The sequence below is a fragment of the Pantherophis guttatus genome, chromosome 1, assembly GCF_059756535.1.
Source record: "Pantherophis guttatus breed Tessera chromosome 1, ASM5975653v1, whole genome shotgun sequence".
NCBI lineage: Eukaryota > Metazoa > Chordata > Lepidosauria > Squamata > Colubridae > Pantherophis > Pantherophis guttatus.
Window position 1 is genome coordinate 252,855,292 of NC_142063.1, and position 17,418 is coordinate 252,872,709.

The window sequence follows — 17,418 nt, forward strand, 5'->3', positions numbered from 1 at the left end:
CAGTTTTGTTTATATCCACATCTTTCTTTGGCACTTTGACTAAAAGAAAAATATTCAAACATTTTGAATATGGCATAGATTGAACACAAATGATCAACATCCCTTTAGTGCCCATATGTTCCAGAGCAGCATAGAAGACAAAATAAGAGAGCTCTTACCCATTTCTCTTGGCTTTTCTTTTTTGTGGAGTTCTAGAAAGTAAGACGAAAATCAGAACATGATATCAACATTTGGATCTTCATACTAAAGGGCCCCTCCCCCTGGCAAGAGAAGACCCTAGGAAACTAAGTGTGGGCAGAAGGCACTCTATTATTCATCATTATTTGATTTTATTTTTTGTCAGTCTCTTTTTCAAAGTAACTCATAATAATTTTGTGTTAACTGATGGGAAATGTAAATTGTTGGATCTATTCTGATTCAGATCTTACCAAATTCTTTTATATGGATATCCTTCATCGGTAGCCTGGCTAAAACGAAAAGTTAAAAATACTGAGTTTTAATAAATATTGCATAGTTGTACTATATTATACTGTATATGTTTCGCATAAACAAAGATGGGGAACTAATTCATGTTTACCTGTTTCTAATGGCTTTTCTTTCTTGTGGGGTTCTAGACAATAAGAGAAAGACCAGAACATTATTTCTCTCATCTTTATAAAGTTGTGTTAACTTATAACAATTTTTCAAACGGAAAGGTGCAATTTTCTAGATTTATTTTTACATGGCACTTACCAGTTTTGTTTACGTGCACATCTTTTTTTGGCACTTTGGCTAAACGAAAAATAATTCAAACATTTGGACTATGACCTAGATTGTATCCAAATGATCAATATCCCTTTAATGCCCATATGTTCTAGAGAAGCTCAGAAGACAAAATAAAAGAGCTCTTACCCGTTTCTCTTGGCTTTTCTTTCTTGTGGGGTTCTAGAAATTAAGAGGAAAACCAGAACATGGTATCAACATTTGGATCTTCATACAAAAGGGCCCCTCCCTCTGGCAAGAGAAGACCCTAGGAAACTAAGTGTGGGCAGAAGTAAACTCTATTATTCATCATTATTTGATTTTATTTTTTGTCAGTCTCTTTTTAAAGCAACTCATCATAATAATTTTGTGTTAACTGATGGGAAATGTAAATTGTTGGATCTATTTTGATTCAGATCTTACCAAATTCTTTTATATGGATATCCTTCATCGGTAGCCTGGCTAAAACAAAAAGTTTAAAATACTGAGTTTTAATAAATATTGCATAGTTGTACTATATTATACTCAGGGCCGGATTTTCCTATAGGCTAACTAGGCTTCAGCCTAGGGCCTCAAGATCAGGAGGGGCCTACATTCAAATTGTTAGCAAAATTAAAATTACACTTTCACTATAGGTGAAAGGGCCTCATAAGTGGAATAGCCTAGGGCCTCTTTTCATCTAAATCCGGCCCTGATTATACTGTATATGTTTCGCATCAACAAAGATGGGGAAGTAATTCATGTTTACCTGTTTCTAATGGCTTTTCTTTCTTGTGGGGTTCTAGACAATAAGAGAAAGACCAGAACATTATTTCTCTCAACTTTATAAAGTTGTGTTAACTTATAACAATTTTTCAAACGGAAAGGTGCAATTTTCTAGATTTATTTTTACATGGCACTTACCAGTTTTGTTTACGTGCACATCTTTTTTTGGCACTTTGGCTAAACAAAAAATAATTCAAACATTTGGACTATGACCTAGATTGTATCCAAATGATCAATATCCCTTTAATGACCATATGTTCTAGAGAAGCTCAGAAGACAAAATAAGAGAGCTCTTACCCGTTTCTCTTGGCTTTTCTTTCTTGTGGGGTTCTAGAAATTAAGAGGAAAACCAGAACATGGTATCAACATTTGGATCTTCATACTAAAGGGCCCCTCCCTCTGGCAAGAGAAGACCCTAGGAAACTAAGTGTGGGCAGAAGGAAACTCTATCATTCATCATTATTTGATTTTATTTTTTGTCAGTCTCTTTTTCAAAGCAACTCATCATAATAATTTTGTGTTAACTGATGGGAAATGTAAATTGTTGGATCTATTTTGATTCAGATCTTACCAAATTCTTTTATATGGATATCCTTCATCGGTAACCTGGCTAAAACGAAAAATTAAAAATACTGAGTTTTAATAAATATTGCACAGTTGTACTATATTATACTGTATATGTTTCGCATAAACAAAGATGGGGAACTAATTCATGTTTACCTGTTTCTAATGGCTTTTCTTTCTTGTGGGGTTCTAGACAATAAGAGAAAGACCAGAACATTATTTCTCTCAACTTTATAAAGTTGTGTTAACTTATAACAATTTTTCAAACGGAAAGGTGCAATTTTCTAGATTTATTTTATACGGCACTTACCAGTTTTTATATGCACATCTTTCTTTGGCACTTTGACTAAAAGAGAAATATTCACAATGTTTGAATATGACATAGATTGAACACAAATGATCAATATCCCTTTAATGCCCATATGTTCCAGAGCAGCACAAAATAAGAGAGCTCTTACCCATTTCTCTTGGCTTTTCTTTTTTGTGGGTTTCTAGAAAGTAAGAGGAAAACCAGAACATGATGTCATATTTGGGTGTTCATACTAAATGGAAAAGTTCTTCCCCTGGCACAAAGACAGTGGTTTGTTTGTTCCTTATCCTGCTGTTGTGGTCAGAGGTCGCAGCAATGTTCTCTGCCAAGTTCAAAGTTAAGGGAAGGGGCAGCAGAGGGAAGAGGAACATGATGGGGGAAAGTAGTCACCCTTGGTTGGAGGCTTCTAATGGGGAATGGAATCAGGCAGGCAGAGGAAGGCAGAGGAAGACTACTACATGAACAAGAACAGAGGGTGAGGGTAGAGGCAGCTATGTAAGAAATGGTCCTGGAATAAACAATGTCTGGTAAAGCTGTGAGGAGATTACTGTACTGTGATGGTATGTGGAAGTGACCTTGGGAGACAGAAGCAACCTTGTCAGTGGTCTGATAAAAGGCAGTTTAATCTGCCAGTGGCAGGGTGGCGAGTCTTGGAAGAATTTCAGAAGGGACACTCCCTCTAAAGGATTAAAAAAAAGGAGGATAGAAATACTTCCAGTTTTGCAAGATTCTATTTAAGGGCTAATGATTACTGATGGGAGTACTGTACTTAGAGAATACAAAGTTTTGGTTTAAAGTATTGGGTAGAAGAACACTCCCAAAAAACAAAGGATAAACTTTAACTGTCAAAGTTCCACTATCTGTGATTGTCAAAATTAAACTATGGACAGAATCTATAACCAATTGATATGGTCCTTCTATACATTTAGGGCTATAGGTTTAGGTTTAGAATGCTGGCAACACTAAAGGCAAAACATTATACACATGGACGAGGTTTTTTTCTGCTCTCTCGTAGAAAATACATTTTCTAGTTGGATAAGCTGGAGTAGCTTCAACTGGCCTCTACAGCAAGATCCTGTAGATCCTCTGAGAAAGAGGATCTTATATGAGAATATATCTTCAACAACTGATCATAAGGAAATGATCTAGGAAGCAGGGCAAGAGATGGGCAGAGCACACTCTATTATTTATCATTATTTGATTTTTTTTGTCAGTCTCTTTTTCAAGGCAACTCATCATAATAATTTTGTGTTAACTGATGGGAAGTAGATCTCTTTTGATCCAGATCTTACCAGATTCTTTTACATGGATATCCTTCATTGGTAACTTGGCTAAAATGAAAGGTTAGAAGTACTGAGTTTTAATAAATGTGGCAGAGCTGTGATATATTAATATGTTTCCACCTAAGCAAAGGTGGGGCACTAATTCATGTTTACCTGTTTCTAATGTCTTTTCTTTCTTGTGGGACTCTAGACAATAAAAGAAAGAGCACAATATTATTTCTCTCATCTTCATAGAGTTGTGATAATTTATTATATTGGAGCTGTGGTGGCGCAGTGGTTAGAATGCAGCACTGCAGGCTAATTCTGCTGGCTGCCGGCTGCCAGCAGTTCGGAAGTTTGATTCTCTCCAGCTCAAGGTTGACTCAGCCTTCCATCAGCCTTCCATCCTTCCAAGGTCGGTAAAATGAGGAGTCAGATTGTTGGGGGCAATATGCTGACTCTGTAAACTGCTTAAAGGGGGCTGTAAAGCACTGTGACCTGGTATATAAGTCTAAGTGCTATTGCTATTGTAACAATTCTTCAAACAGAAAGATGCAATTTGCTAGATTTATTTTTACATGGCACTTACCAGTTTTGTTTATATCCACATCTTTCTTTGGCACTTTGACTAAAAGAAAAATATTCAAACATTTTGAATATGGCATAGATTGAACACAAATGATCAACATCCCTTTAGTGCCCATATGTTCCAGAGCAGCATAGAAGACAAAATAAGAGAGCTCTTACCCATTTCTCTTGGCTTTTCTTTTTTGTGGAGTTCTAGAAAGTAAGACGAAAATCAGAACATGATATCAACATTTGGATCTTCATACTAAAGGGCCCCTCCCTCTGGCAAGAGAAGACCCTAGGAAACTAAGTGTGGGCAGAAGGCACTCTATTATTCATCATTATTTGATTTTATTTTTTGTCAGTCTCTTTTTCAAAGTAACTCATAATAATTTTGTGTTAACTGATGGGAAATGTAAATTGTTGGATCTATTCTGATTCAGATCTTACCAAATTCTTTTATATGGATATCCTTCATCGGTAGCCTGGCTAAAACGAAAAGTTAAAAATACTGAGTTTTAATAAATATTGCATAGTTGTACTATATTATACTGTATATGTTTCGCATAAACAAAGATGGGGAACTAATTCATGTTTACCTGTTTCTAATGGCTTTTCTTTCTTGTGGGGTTCTAGACAATAAGAGAAAGACCAGAACATTATTTCTCTCATCTTTATAAAGTTGTGTTAACTTATAACAATTTTTCAAACGGAAAGGTGCAATTTTCTAGATTTATTTTTACATGGCACTTACCAGTTTTTATATGCACATCTTTCTTTGGCACTTTGACTAAAAGAAAAATATTCACAATGTTTGAATATGACATAGATTGAACACAAATGATCAACATCCCTTTAATGCCCATATGTTCCAGAGCAGCACAAAGTAAGAGAGCTCTTACCCATTTCTCTTGGCTTTTCTTTCTTGTGGGTTTCTAGAAATTAAGAGGAAAACCAGAACATGATGTCAACATTTGGCTGTTCGTACTAAAGGGACCCTACCTCTAAAAGACTAGAAAGAAGGGGAGAAATATTTTCAGTCTCACAAGATTCTATTTAAGGGCTAGTGATTACTGATGGGAGTACTGTACTTAGAGAACCTTATAGGGCAATGTTGGCATGTGCCCCAGGGAGCTGCTCTTCCAGTTTCTGGAACTCCTGCATGTGTGAAGACCAGCTTGCTGGCCCATGCCAGAACCCAGAAGAGCAATGGGCAACAGCTGGCATGCCCAGAGAGATGACTCTGTGCGCCACTTCTGGCACGCATGCCATAGATTCACCATCACAGTTATAGGGTCTCCTGCATGACCAGGGGGCTGGACTAGAAGACCTCCACAGTCTCCACAGCTCTATTCTATTCTTCTATTCTAACACTCAGTTTTGGTTTTTGGTATTGGGTAGACCAACTTTCCCTAAAAAGAAAGGATGAACTTAAAGTGTAAAAGTTCCAATATCTCTGATTGTAAATATTAAATCCACTATGGAGGGCATTTATAACCAATTGATATGGTCCAGAGGTGGGTTCTACTTACCTTTACTACTGGTTTGCAACGGGGCTGCGTGCGTGCACTCGCTTCACCCATATGCATCCGCACTCTTCTGCGCAAGTGCAGAAGCTTCTGCACATGCACAGAAGCATTTTGATGACATCAGGATCAGTGGGTGGAGCCTCCCACCGGTTTTACTACCAGTTCTATAGAACCAGTGTGAACTGGGGGCAACCCACCACTGATATGGTCCTTCTATATGTTTAGAGCCCAGAATGCTGGCAACACTAAAGATTCCTTCTCCAGGCAACACAGAATAGACATGGGTGAAATCTGTCTCTGTTCTTTCATAGAAAATACCATTTTCTGGTTTGATAAACTGGAGTAGTTTTAACCGGCTTCTCCCCCAAGCCAGCCCTGAGAATGTGAATCTCATATAAGGAATATCTTCAACAAGCAGTAAGCAAATGATCTAGGAGGCAGGGCAAGAGATGAGCCCTGGGAAACCAAGACTGGGCAGAAGGTACTTTACTATTCATCATTATTTGATTTTTTTTAATCTGGTCTCTTTTTCAAGGCAATCATAATCATAATAATTTTGTGTTAACTGTAGTGTAAATTGCTAGATTTGTTTTGAGCAAGATCTTACCAGATTCTTTTACATGGATATCCTTCATTGGTAGCTTGGCTAAAATGAAAATTAATACATTTTAATAAATATTGCACAGTTGTACTATATTAGTATGTTTCACATATGCAAAGGTGGGGAAGTAATTCATGTTTACCTGTTTCTAATGGCTTCTCTTTCTTGTGGGGTTCTAGACAATAAGAGAAAGACCAGAACATTATTTCTCTCATCTTCATAGAATTGTGTTAATTTATAACAATTCTTCAAACAGAAAGGAGCAATTTTCTCGATTTATTTTTACATGGCGCTTACCAGTTTTGTTTACATGCACATCTTTTTTTGGCACTTTGACTAGAAGAAAAAAAATTCAAACATTTTCACAATGACATAGATTGAATACAAATGATAAATTAAAGTTAAAAGTACTGAGTTTTAATAAATGTTGCACAGCTGTACTATATTAATATGTTTCACATAAGCAAAGAGGGGGCAGTAATTCATGTTTACCTGTTTTTAATGCCTTTTCTTTCTTGTGGGATTCTAAGCAATAAGAAAAAGACCAGAACATTATTTCTGTATTTGGCTACTTCTAAAACAGTGGGTGATTCCCTACTTTACACAGAATTGTCAGGTGCAAGAAATCAGGAAGCACGGTGGTTGAAATGACTACAGGTTTATTGCATGCTAACACTCTCTACAAAAATCTGAACTACTAATTGTCAAAGCAAATCGGCAGTAGGTAAGTCGACAGAATTCAAGGTGGGTTGGATTTAGATCTATTGTGGGTGTGAAGGGACTTGAGACTAATGACACATTTGATCCCTCTCTCATGCTCAGCCTGGTCCTCTCTTACAGAATTAAATGGTAGATTGAAGTCATTTTAAGCTAGTCTTTTAATTTGACTAATAAAACTAAATTGGGATTGAAGGGACTATTCTTACTAGAAAACTTGGCAGAATGCACCTTATGATTTATTTTTATTCACTGTGGTTTTTTTCTGGGCAATTGTGTATCACCTACAAGTCAGATTACTGAGACTGACTCTGTATTGAATCCTGACAAGAAACCCAGCTGTAATAGGCCTAGATAATCCAATTCCTAGAGGGTTCCCAGAAGAGACTGGACTGCCATCTGTCACAATTGGTGTAAGGCAGGGGTGGGCAATTGTGGCTCTTTTACAACCTGTGGACTTCAACTCCCAGAATTCCTGAGACAGCCAAGCCAAGCTGTCTCAGGAATTCTGGGAGTTGAAGTCCACAGGTTGTAAAAGAGCCACAATTGCCCACCCCTGGTGTAGGGTCTCATGTTTGGGCAGGGCGTTGGACTAGATAACCTACAAGGTCCCTTCCAGCTCTGTTATTCTGTTAATTGCCGTCTGATCACCTTCACAGCAACCTTCTCCAAAAGGGGAAGATTAGAGACAGGTCTGTAGTTACATAAAATTGTTGGATCTTAAAGAGAGGGAATACCACCACCTTCTTCTGGGCTCTAGGCACTACCCTTCCCTGAGAGAGTTCAGTACAGTGGCAAAGACCTAATTCAGGAGGGACCTGGGTCCAACAAACAAATAGCCAAAGGAACAGCACAGAGAACTCTATCTATTCCTCATGACTCACCCAGGTCATACTACAAGACTGGACACTAGGCACCCAGATCAGATCAGACCCACCCAGCCAGAATCCAACTCAATGTTAATCTGAGCAATGTTATCTGTCAGATATCTAGAATATTCCCTACCACGGCAGTTCAGATGACCCTGTGGCCATCCTTAGAGAATCTAGGAGAGGCTGGGTCACCGTAAATAGGGCCACTGGACAGCTATAAACATTCATAAAACTTACATTTTGTTGCCCTTATCACCACAAGGTAATACCAGCAATTCCCCATATTCAATCAGACTTGCATTTCTTTGGGGTTTCTTAATAATCTAAAATGTGCCTGGTATTGATGAAGAGAGACAGGCCACCTAGGGGTGTTGTGGTCAAAAACCCATGCCTGTCAACAACTGAGACCTCACCTAAACCATCCACCAGATCCACAGAGTAAATCATAAGCTCCTCCAGAACTCCATACAGTTCATCAGTCATCTGGGGAGGGCCAATATAAAAGGCCATCTCTTCCCGGTGGAGGGTGGGAGTGGGCGGAGGCAATGAAGGGGATCAAAACATTTGGTGTTTTATTTTTTTTAGCAATTAGTCACTTCTCTTGGAATTCTCATTTCTGTAGCCTTTTATTAATTTTCAAAGTGGAAAATGGAATTTTCTAGAATTATTTTTACTTAGATCTTACCAGTTTTGTTTGCATGCAGAACCTTCTTTAGCAGCTTGGCTAAAAGGAAAAGATTTAAGAATATTGATTATTATAAATATTGAACATGGATAATTAATATACGTGCTACATCTTTCAAATAGCAAAAGTGGGGAAATTAGACCATGCCTACCTATATCTATTGGCTTTTCTTTCTTGTCTGCTTCTAGAAAGTAAGAGGAAGATTTGAACATGATTTCTGCATTTAGGTGTTCAAAATAAACAATGGATGACTCCATGCTTAACAGAAAAAGTGATAAAGTGAGGACACTTAAATATAGAATTTTTTAATTCCCCAATTAATCATATTGGACAGAATGCAGTCTCCTATCTATATTTTTAAAATAATTTTATTGCTTTTAAAACAATAACAGAAAAAAGCAAAAGGCACAAAAGGATACATACATTATCAAAACAGTGCATAAGAAGTGCTTAAAAATAAGTGAAAAAATACAACAGAAAAAATAGGATACAGAGTAAAATATGTTGTTAGAACAATAAACAGATTCAGTTCTATATATAATCTAATACAAACATTATTCAGGTATATATATTTTTCTAATACATTTATATGACTTTCATTCTTTTTTAACCTACAGTACTTTGTATAAATGAGTCTCATATTTTCTTATATTTATCCACACAAAGTATACATTCTATAGGCAATCCACTCATAGGTAGCAACTGTAATCAGACCTTCAATCCAGTAAAGCCACACATTTATTTTTTCAATGTTGCATTATCAGTCTTTTAGCTACAATAAAGGCACAGAGAATCCATGTTGTTCAGTTGTCAAATTCCATGTATTAGGTATGTAATTTAAGATATTATTCTCAGAAAATCTCAGCTTTTGTTGCACAGTCAACATTTATGTAGTCCATTATTTTGTCTCAAAATTTAATGCTTTCAAAGAAGCATTGCCATTACTGCATCCCAACAAAATGCTGTCCTACACAATTCTTTTTTATACAAACATATTGGAGCCCAATAAATTCTAAATATTATTTTTGGTTTTATAAGTCGTAAACTGAGATCTATTGATATTCTTGGTATAGATGTTAAGACACAGTCTCATTGTCTAGGCAATATAGGAACCTCTAAATCTTTATTCCACTAATCATTTACCTTTTGCATATTGAATTGATTTATTGATAATATCTGTTGAAATGAATAGTTGGTTTCTTTGTTTTAAAAGATTTAACTAGTTGTTCTCATATCTCAGGTGTCTCAGAAAGTGAAAACGCTGCTGGTTCAAACAATGCTGTTAACAATTATTGTAGCTGTAAATATTGCCCCTGAGCTACATCTAATAAATGATATTTGTCTCTTAGCATATCATATGTTAAAAATTTGTCGTCATCATTTACCAATTGATCCAAAGTCAATATTCCCATTTTCATCCAATTTTTCCATATCAACCTTTCCCCTCCAGATTTTTAATATTGGATTTCCACATTGTCAATTTAGCATGGTTGACAAAAGATTGAATCATCTCCTATCAATGTTTTATATTTTAGTTCAATAGTTCTCTTATAGAACACTCATTTCTGTAGTCTTTGATTAATTTTCAAGGTAGAAAGTTGAATGTCCCAGATTTTTTTAGCCTTAGCCTTACCAGTTTTGTTTGCATACACAGCGTTCCTTGGCAGTTTGGCTGAAATGAAAAAAATTAAATATATTGATTATCACACAGGTTGAATATTTAGGCTTAACACAACTTTTAGGTAAGTAAATGTAGGGAAATAAGAGCATGCTTACCTATTTCTATTGACTTTTCTTTCTTGTCTGGTTCTAGAAAATAAGAAGAAGGTTTGAACTTGATTTCTGCATTCGGGTATTCAAAATAAACAGTGAATGATTCCATACTTAACAAAGAAGGAAGTAATAAATTGAGGGCACTTAGAGACAGAATGTTTTAATTCATCAATTAAAATTAAGGTAGAATTCAGGAGACTCCTCTGACTAGATAACTCACATATTCATTCTTGTTGATTTAAGAAAAAAAAAACTTAAAAGTTTATATGACCAGAAAATGATTTTTGCATTTAAATGTTCAAAATAAACAGTATATAATTTAATACTTAACAAAGAAGCAAATGACAGACTGAGGGCACTTGAATTCCACAAACAAAACTAATTCTGGGATTGAAACAGATTCTGGATTCAGTTGGCAGAATGCACTTTATTATCTATTCTTTTTTTGTTTCTGTGGTTTTCTTCTTAAGGTTTATATGTCTTCTGATTTGAGAATAAGCCTGTGCAGTTTCTACCCCTTCTTCCAGTAATCTGGCTTCAATACCAAGATCCAATGTGAGGACATCTCCTCAAGAAAAGGGAAGCAAACCATGTCGGAGCCAAAGCTACAGGGCTGTGTGGATGAGGCCTAGTAATTTATTATGCAAATTTTGGGCTTTATTTCACTACTGTGTTTCCCCAAAAATAAGAGCCTGTTTTATATATTTTTTTGAACCCTGAAATAAGTGCTTGGCCTTATTGCCATATACTCAAAAGCCTGATTGAGCTTATTATCAGGGGATATCTTATTTTGGGGAAACAGGGTAGGTAGTCACTTAGAATGTGGAACATCCATTTCCATAATCTTAAGTGTTAATTTACACTAAGTATTCAAAGGGAACAGTACCATTTCTGAGATATGTTTTTTTTACACCAGTCTTACCAGGTTTCTTTACATGCACATGTTTCTTTGGCACTTTGGCTAAAAGAAGAAGATATAAGGATTTCAGTTATTCTACAATTTGAATATGTATAATCCATATCCATGTCCAATATCATGTTTTATGGTTGTAAAAGAAAGAAAATATTAACATACTAACCTATTTCTATTGGCTTTTCTTTTTTATGTGTTTCTAGGATGTAAGAAAAAGGACAGGACATGATTTCTCCATCAGAGTCTATAAGGGTGTGCTTATTCCATATATTCCATATCATTAGTGAAATGAGAAACCAAGATCACAGTTAATTAGTCTTGTGATTTCATAATTAAAACAAAGCAGGGATTAAGTGGCTCTTATTTTCTTCCTGTTGTATATGTGCTGTTTATTTTTGTTTTTGCTGCATATTCTCCAAATTTAAGTAGCCAATCAGATATCAACAGAATTGTTTATTTCTTCCAATTCTGTGGAAAATTTATTCTTATTGCCATGAGCATGTATCTAAGTAAATTGTGGCTTTGTTCTTCAAAATTTATATTAAATGAAAAAGCAAGTTGTTTGTCATGGGTAACAGAATGAATAAAATTCTTGATTAGTAGAATGTTAATACTACTAATAGACTTCACAGATATTTATGAGACACAGAGGAGGATAAACATTTAAATGGACATTTGTTAGAAGAATGGAATTCTATAAGGAAAATAATAAGCCCATTAGATAGACTTGTTAGTGTGTCCTTTAAATGCCTTTCATACTGGAGATTACAATAAGAAAATGTAATTACATATGCCGGCATGGTTCATCCACACTCAGTGAATGGATTGAAGAGATAGCAAGAATTATTCAGTGAAGACCAGAATATGGATGATTTTGAGGCAGCAGATAGGGGGCTGTAGGGATTAGTCCTAAGTAAATCATAGGAACAAGATGTGATCTATTTTTCATGTCATTTTATTTCATTACTCAATGTCTTCTTCTATGACATGCTCACATCAATAATCTTGCGTGAATTAATACAAAGTATACAAAATAGAAAGTGTAATTTTTTTTGGGGGGGGGGAGAAATATCCAGGTCTTACCAGATTCTTTCACATGTGCAGCCTTCGTTGGCTTGCCTGCTAAAATAAAAGGATAAAAGAATTATGATAAATTTTCAATAGTATTCTATTATCAATAGGTTTCTGGGAGGCAGAGGTGAGAAAATGGGGTGTAGTTTCCTACTTCTTTCAGCTTTTCCTTCCTGTATGATTCTGGAAAGTAAGAGGAAAAAAAGGACGTTGTCCCTGCCCTTGAGAGTTTTTAGTAAGCAGTGTAGTATTTCTACACTGAGCAGAAAATGAAATGATTGATTTTGAGGTTGTAGACAGTGAGCTTACTCATTCCTCAATTAAAACTTTGAAAGGACAGTTAGCTTGTTTTATTCCAAGAGAGAAGAAGTAAGGATATGTTTTGCTTTTTTGTAAGTTTAGAGTGCTCATAGAGAACCAAGGATGAATCAGCTTTGCAGCAATGACAGCTAACTATTATTTATCTGCCAGCAAACAAGAAATGTCTTGTCCAACCCACTCACTTTCTTACAAGAACCTCTTCCCTCCCCCCAGGAAAAAATAAAAATAAACTAAAAACCTATTGCCATAGAGGCAAATCATCTATAGAGAGATATAAAGGTCCTTCTCCATTAGATCCAAACAGACAAGTCATGTGCAAGAAAACCAAGGCAATAAATTAGTGTTTACTTGCTTATTTAAAAGATGTATAAAGATAAAGGTAAAGATTCCCCTTGCAAATACGTTCTAGTCATTCCTGACTCTAGGGGGCGGTGCTCATCTCTGTTTCTAAACCGAAGAGCCAGGGCTGTCTGATGACAATTCTGTGGTCATTTGGCCAGCATGACAAAACGCCAAAGGTGCACGGAACACTGTTACCTTCCCACCAAGGTGGTCCCTATTTTTCTACTTGCATTTTTACATGCTTTCGAACTGCTAGGGTGGCAGAAGCTGGGGCAAGTAAGGGGAGCTCACTTCATTACTCGGTGCTAGGGATTCGATGCTGACCTTTCTGATCAACAAACTCAGCATCTTAGCCACTGAGCCTCCGCATCCCCTTTAAAAGATGTATATAGTCACCCATTTTATAAAACTCTGGGTAGCTCACAGCTCCACGAATGGGAAAAACGTCACAAAATGTCACGTGATGGCAACATGACACAGCGAGTTTGACATCCGTGATATAAGCATAATTGTATATAATGGAGGTTATATAACTGTGATGGCGAACCTATGGCGCGCGTGCCACAGGTGGCACGTGGAGCCCTCTCTGCGGGCACGCAAGCCATCGCCCAGCTCAACTCCATTGCGCATGCGCACATGCTTCCCACTGGCCAGCTGATTTTCGGGTCCCTGCCCTCCCTGCATGTGTGTGGGGGGGCTACCTTTCTCTTCACTTTCTGCTGCCCGTGCCTTCTCAGATCTCCAGAGATTCCACTCACAGCGCTGTTTTGAGAAGCAAGGCTTTTTCCTCCTCCCAGCCGTTTTGGGACACGAGGCTTTTTTTCCTCTCCCAGCCATTTTGGGAGGCAAGGCTTCTCCCCCCCCCCAGCACTGTTTTGGGATGTGAAGCCAAAAGGGGGGGTTGTGTGCACAGGGGGAGGGGAGCATGGGAGTCACATGTGCATGCATGGGGGGAGGGGAGCGGGGGTTGCATGTGCAAGTGCGGGGGTCGCACACACATGTGCAGGGGGTGGGGCGTGTGGGAGGGGCATTGCATTATGAGTGTGGGCACGCACACACATGCGATAATGCATGCACGCACACTTTTGGCACCCAAGGAAAAAAAGGTTAGCCATCACTGTTATATAACATTACTTCCTGACTTCTATTGCATTCTCTTCACTCCATTATTCATGGGGGAGAAAGTTCCCATCTTTTTTCCAGGAGAACTAAGGGGGGAATGAGGCAAATGGTTTTGAACAACCCTACATCTCTCTTTTAACAAATTTCTTGTGACTAAATAGGATATGTTTTGCCTCATTTCCTGACACAGAAGCATGGGGCATGGAAGCTATATAATTCCCAAATCACAAATTGAGTATCCAACATCCTCTGAAGCTACTTGAAAGGCAGTGATGTATCACAACAGAAGAATAGAGATCACTCATACTGGTGATAGCTCAGGAAGGAAAGGGAAGCTGGCAGAAGAGAGTGGGACAAGCCCATTTGCTACTCGGGGAATATTTAGAAGATCAACTCCCCAAATATCAAACAGGTGCTGAGACAATCAGGAAGGTATCAAGCCTTCCTTGTAGAAGACCTAGGCTTGCTATCAATCAACAGCAAGGCAAGATGCAGTGGTGGGTTTCTACCGGTTCGCCGCAGTTCGGGTAGTGGCGGCGGCGGGAGGTTCCACCCACCCACCTGGACATCATCACGGACGCTCTGCGCAGGTGCAGAAGCGCCGCATGCTCTCCCGATTCCAAACAGGTAGCGAAGGTAAGCGAAATCCACTACTGGCAAGATGTGAAAAAAATTTCTAAAGCACAGTGTTGTCTCTAGAGTAGTTTTGCTAGAAACTGACAGAATAAACGTAGTGTATGTTTCCTTTAAAGAAAATTTGTTTTCAAGGCTATGAAATCACGCATAAAGTCAATATCTCATCAGTGTTACTTCTATACTAAGAAGTTTTCTCATCAGCCTTCAGATTTCTTCCTGTAGCTAGCTTGCTCCCCCTGCCTGATTCATGCAGAAATCACAAATATCCATGAATCAATTTTACTATACTCAGTATTGCAGTTGTAAAGTTTGAAACTTGTCATCACAATAGATGATTGTTTCAATTGATTTGTTTATGCAAATGGCTACTTCTAATAAGTAGAACTATAGCAGAATGAGAGTACTTTGAGGTAAGAATTGAGAAAGCAAGTTTGAGATTACTATATATCTGAGCAATTACACCCAAATTTTCAAGAACGTTAGTGATCCAAACATGAATTGATTCACCAGCATAATCCTTTCCCCTTGTCTTTTGCTTTTTTAGAAACAACTATATTAGAAGTGCTATAAAAAGACATTTAATGGACTTTAGTTATTGTCATATAAATAGTAATGTCCAGGGGCTCCAGGATCATCCAGACCGTTTATAGTGTCAACACATTCTGAAAATTGCTTTTGATGCATGCGTGTGGAATCTAAACAGTGGAAAGAATTAAAATCTATTTATAGCTACCGTCAAGAAGATCGGAAGCTGCTTCTTTATAATCTTTATTTTTCTTTTCTTCCTTTTCTTCCTTTTCTATTTTTTTCACTTTTTTTATTTATCATCTTTCTTTTCTTTTCTGGTTTTTACTTTGTTAAGCATTTCTTCAATAAAAATTATAGTATATACTATACTACAAAAGTATACTACATATATTTTTCCCATATCTTTTTACCCTGTTAATACAGCAAATACACATGCAATATACTACACAGAAGAATTTTAATCAATGTGCAGCTAGACTTTTATTATTTATATAGTGCATTTTAATTATTTTAGTTTAAATATACGCTATGATTTTAATATTTTGTAAGTCATCCTGAGAAACTCAATTTTGAAGGGGTTAGGTTTATCCAATGTCAAAGAAAATAAATAAATGGGATTTTAATGATGAAATATACAAATATGTGAAAAATAAAATATACAAATATTGCTTCTGAATAAACATTTCTGAAGATGAACTGCAAACATTTTATTGTGCAGAATTTTTATTTCCCCATGGATTTCAGTCAAACTTAAATCCAAATTGCCTCCTACTGCCTGATTTTTATGGTCATTCTGACTTTTGAATTCATGTTAGAATTCACCTAAACATTTAATCCTTTCACATTTGAAGCTGTTCAGTCCGTCACATATATTACTACATAGTTTCAACAAAAGCTCTGTGTTTTATTAATATATTTTTTCAGGCAATAAATTAATTTTAGAATAATTTAGCCCCATAAGCATTTTCAGCAATTGTTGCAATATTGACATAAACAATTTGTGAAAAAAAATCAAAATATTTTTCTGATGAATTTACAAGTTTGTTTCAGCAGATGGCGGCATGTAGCTTACTTTTCAGGGAAACAAGCAAAACTGGGCCTGGTTATTGCTTGAAAATTTCAGGGAGCTGGGCAGACTGGGATGTTAAAAAATATCTGAAAAAAAGTGGGTTTGTTTTTAAGAACTAGCAATTACTTTATAATGTCATTTTTGTTAATGGATGCCATTATTCTACAGAGCAATGAATATACTCTCATGAATGCATTTTAATGTTGATATTCTTTACAAAGGAATAACACTATTCAAAATGGATAAATGAAGATTTATATGTTGTGAAGATTATATTTGAAGTCATCTGCAATGACCTGAGTCACTGTTATCAGAGGAACAATTTACAAAATTATTTCCTTATGGGACTATTTGAATAATCTGTTGTTTTAGGATAATTATATCTTCAGCATCTGTTTCCTCCTTTCACTTACTCCATGCAGATAAAAAAAAAAAGATAAGATTTTCCATTAATTGGAGTCATCTATTTGGGGCTCACAGTTGTGGGGCACAGAATGAAACAAAAAACTATTGAAGGAAAATATGCTTTTCTTTTTACTTTCTGTCACTTCCCTCCTCTTCTCTAAAAAAGTGGCTAAAGGAGGACGCTGATTTGCATTCATGCCTATAGATTCAACTTTAGAAATAACTTTATTGTAGTTAAATATTCCGAGTAGAAATACCAAATGTCTTATTATAAAGGGAAATTCGTAACTAGGTAACCCGTGTTATTGGGTTGTCCACAAAAACAGGTAAAGGACGGCCATATAACAACTCATTAAATATGGGATGATCTTTTGTAAAATGGAACAAACCTGCTGTAAGCCAGTAAAATATTTACAATTTTTCCAAAAATAATGTAGCCCTTTGCAGAAAGGCCTTCATCTATGTCTATATTTGCAAAGGTGGCCAAGTATTTTACAGAAATGCAATGAATATCCACTGAGCTTGCTTTCCAAATGCAGCCTTGTTTCAAGAAATTTGCCTCAGCAATTAGATGCTCAGCAATTAGGGCCTCAGCAATTAGATGCTGGTCATGTTCTGTGAGGAA

The 17,418-nt window shown here is 36.6% G+C and overlaps 1 protein-coding gene across 50 annotated transcripts in view; it reads right to left on the reverse strand.

The window, feature by feature from the left end:
* TRDN (triadin) overlaps positions 1–17,418 on the reverse strand; it is a 233,932-nt gene that overhangs the window by 60,125 nt on the left and 156,389 nt on the right. For 34 of the 50 annotated variants that reach the window (XM_087882727.1, XM_087882730.1, XM_087882757.1 and 31 more), the window contains 33 exons: positions 12,383–12,421; positions 11,466–11,498; positions 11,309–11,347; positions 10,390–10,422; positions 10,247–10,285; positions 8,765–8,797; positions 8,614–8,652; positions 6,832–6,864; positions 6,637–6,675; positions 6,482–6,514; positions 6,346–6,384; positions 5,112–5,144; positions 4,964–4,999; positions 4,809–4,841; positions 4,660–4,698; positions 4,390–4,422; positions 4,232–4,270; positions 3,817–3,849; positions 3,673–3,711; positions 2,529–2,561; positions 2,381–2,416; positions 2,227–2,259; positions 2,078–2,116; positions 1,804–1,836; positions 1,645–1,683; positions 1,490–1,522; positions 1,165–1,203; positions 892–924; positions 733–771; positions 578–610; positions 429–467; positions 159–191; positions 1–39 (listed from right to left, as the gene is read on the reverse strand). In XM_087882727.1, the coding sequence (XP_087738853.1) occupies positions 1–39; positions 159–191; positions 429–467; positions 578–610; positions 733–771; positions 892–924; positions 1,165–1,203; positions 1,490–1,522; positions 1,645–1,683; positions 1,804–1,836; positions 2,078–2,116; positions 2,227–2,259; positions 2,381–2,416; positions 2,529–2,561; positions 3,673–3,711; positions 3,817–3,849; positions 4,232–4,270; positions 4,390–4,422; positions 4,660–4,698; positions 4,809–4,841; positions 4,964–4,999; positions 5,112–5,144; positions 6,346–6,384; positions 6,482–6,514; positions 6,637–6,675; positions 6,832–6,864; positions 8,614–8,652; positions 8,765–8,797; positions 10,247–10,285; positions 10,390–10,422; positions 11,309–11,347; positions 11,466–11,498; positions 12,383–12,421 (1,185 nt within the window). The remainder of the gene's footprint in view (positions 40–158; positions 192–428; positions 468–577; positions 611–732; positions 772–891; positions 925–1,164; positions 1,204–1,489; positions 1,523–1,644; positions 1,684–1,803; positions 1,837–2,077; positions 2,117–2,226; positions 2,260–2,380; positions 2,417–2,528; positions 2,562–3,672; positions 3,712–3,816; positions 3,850–4,231; positions 4,271–4,389; positions 4,423–4,659; positions 4,699–4,808; positions 4,842–4,963; positions 5,000–5,111; positions 5,145–6,345; positions 6,385–6,481; positions 6,515–6,636; positions 6,676–6,831; positions 6,865–8,613; positions 8,653–8,764; positions 8,798–10,246; positions 10,286–10,389; positions 10,423–11,308; positions 11,348–11,465; positions 11,499–12,382; positions 12,422–17,418) is intronic. The other 16 variants (XM_087882735.1, XM_087882756.1, XM_087882737.1 and 13 more) reach the window with 13 other exon arrangements.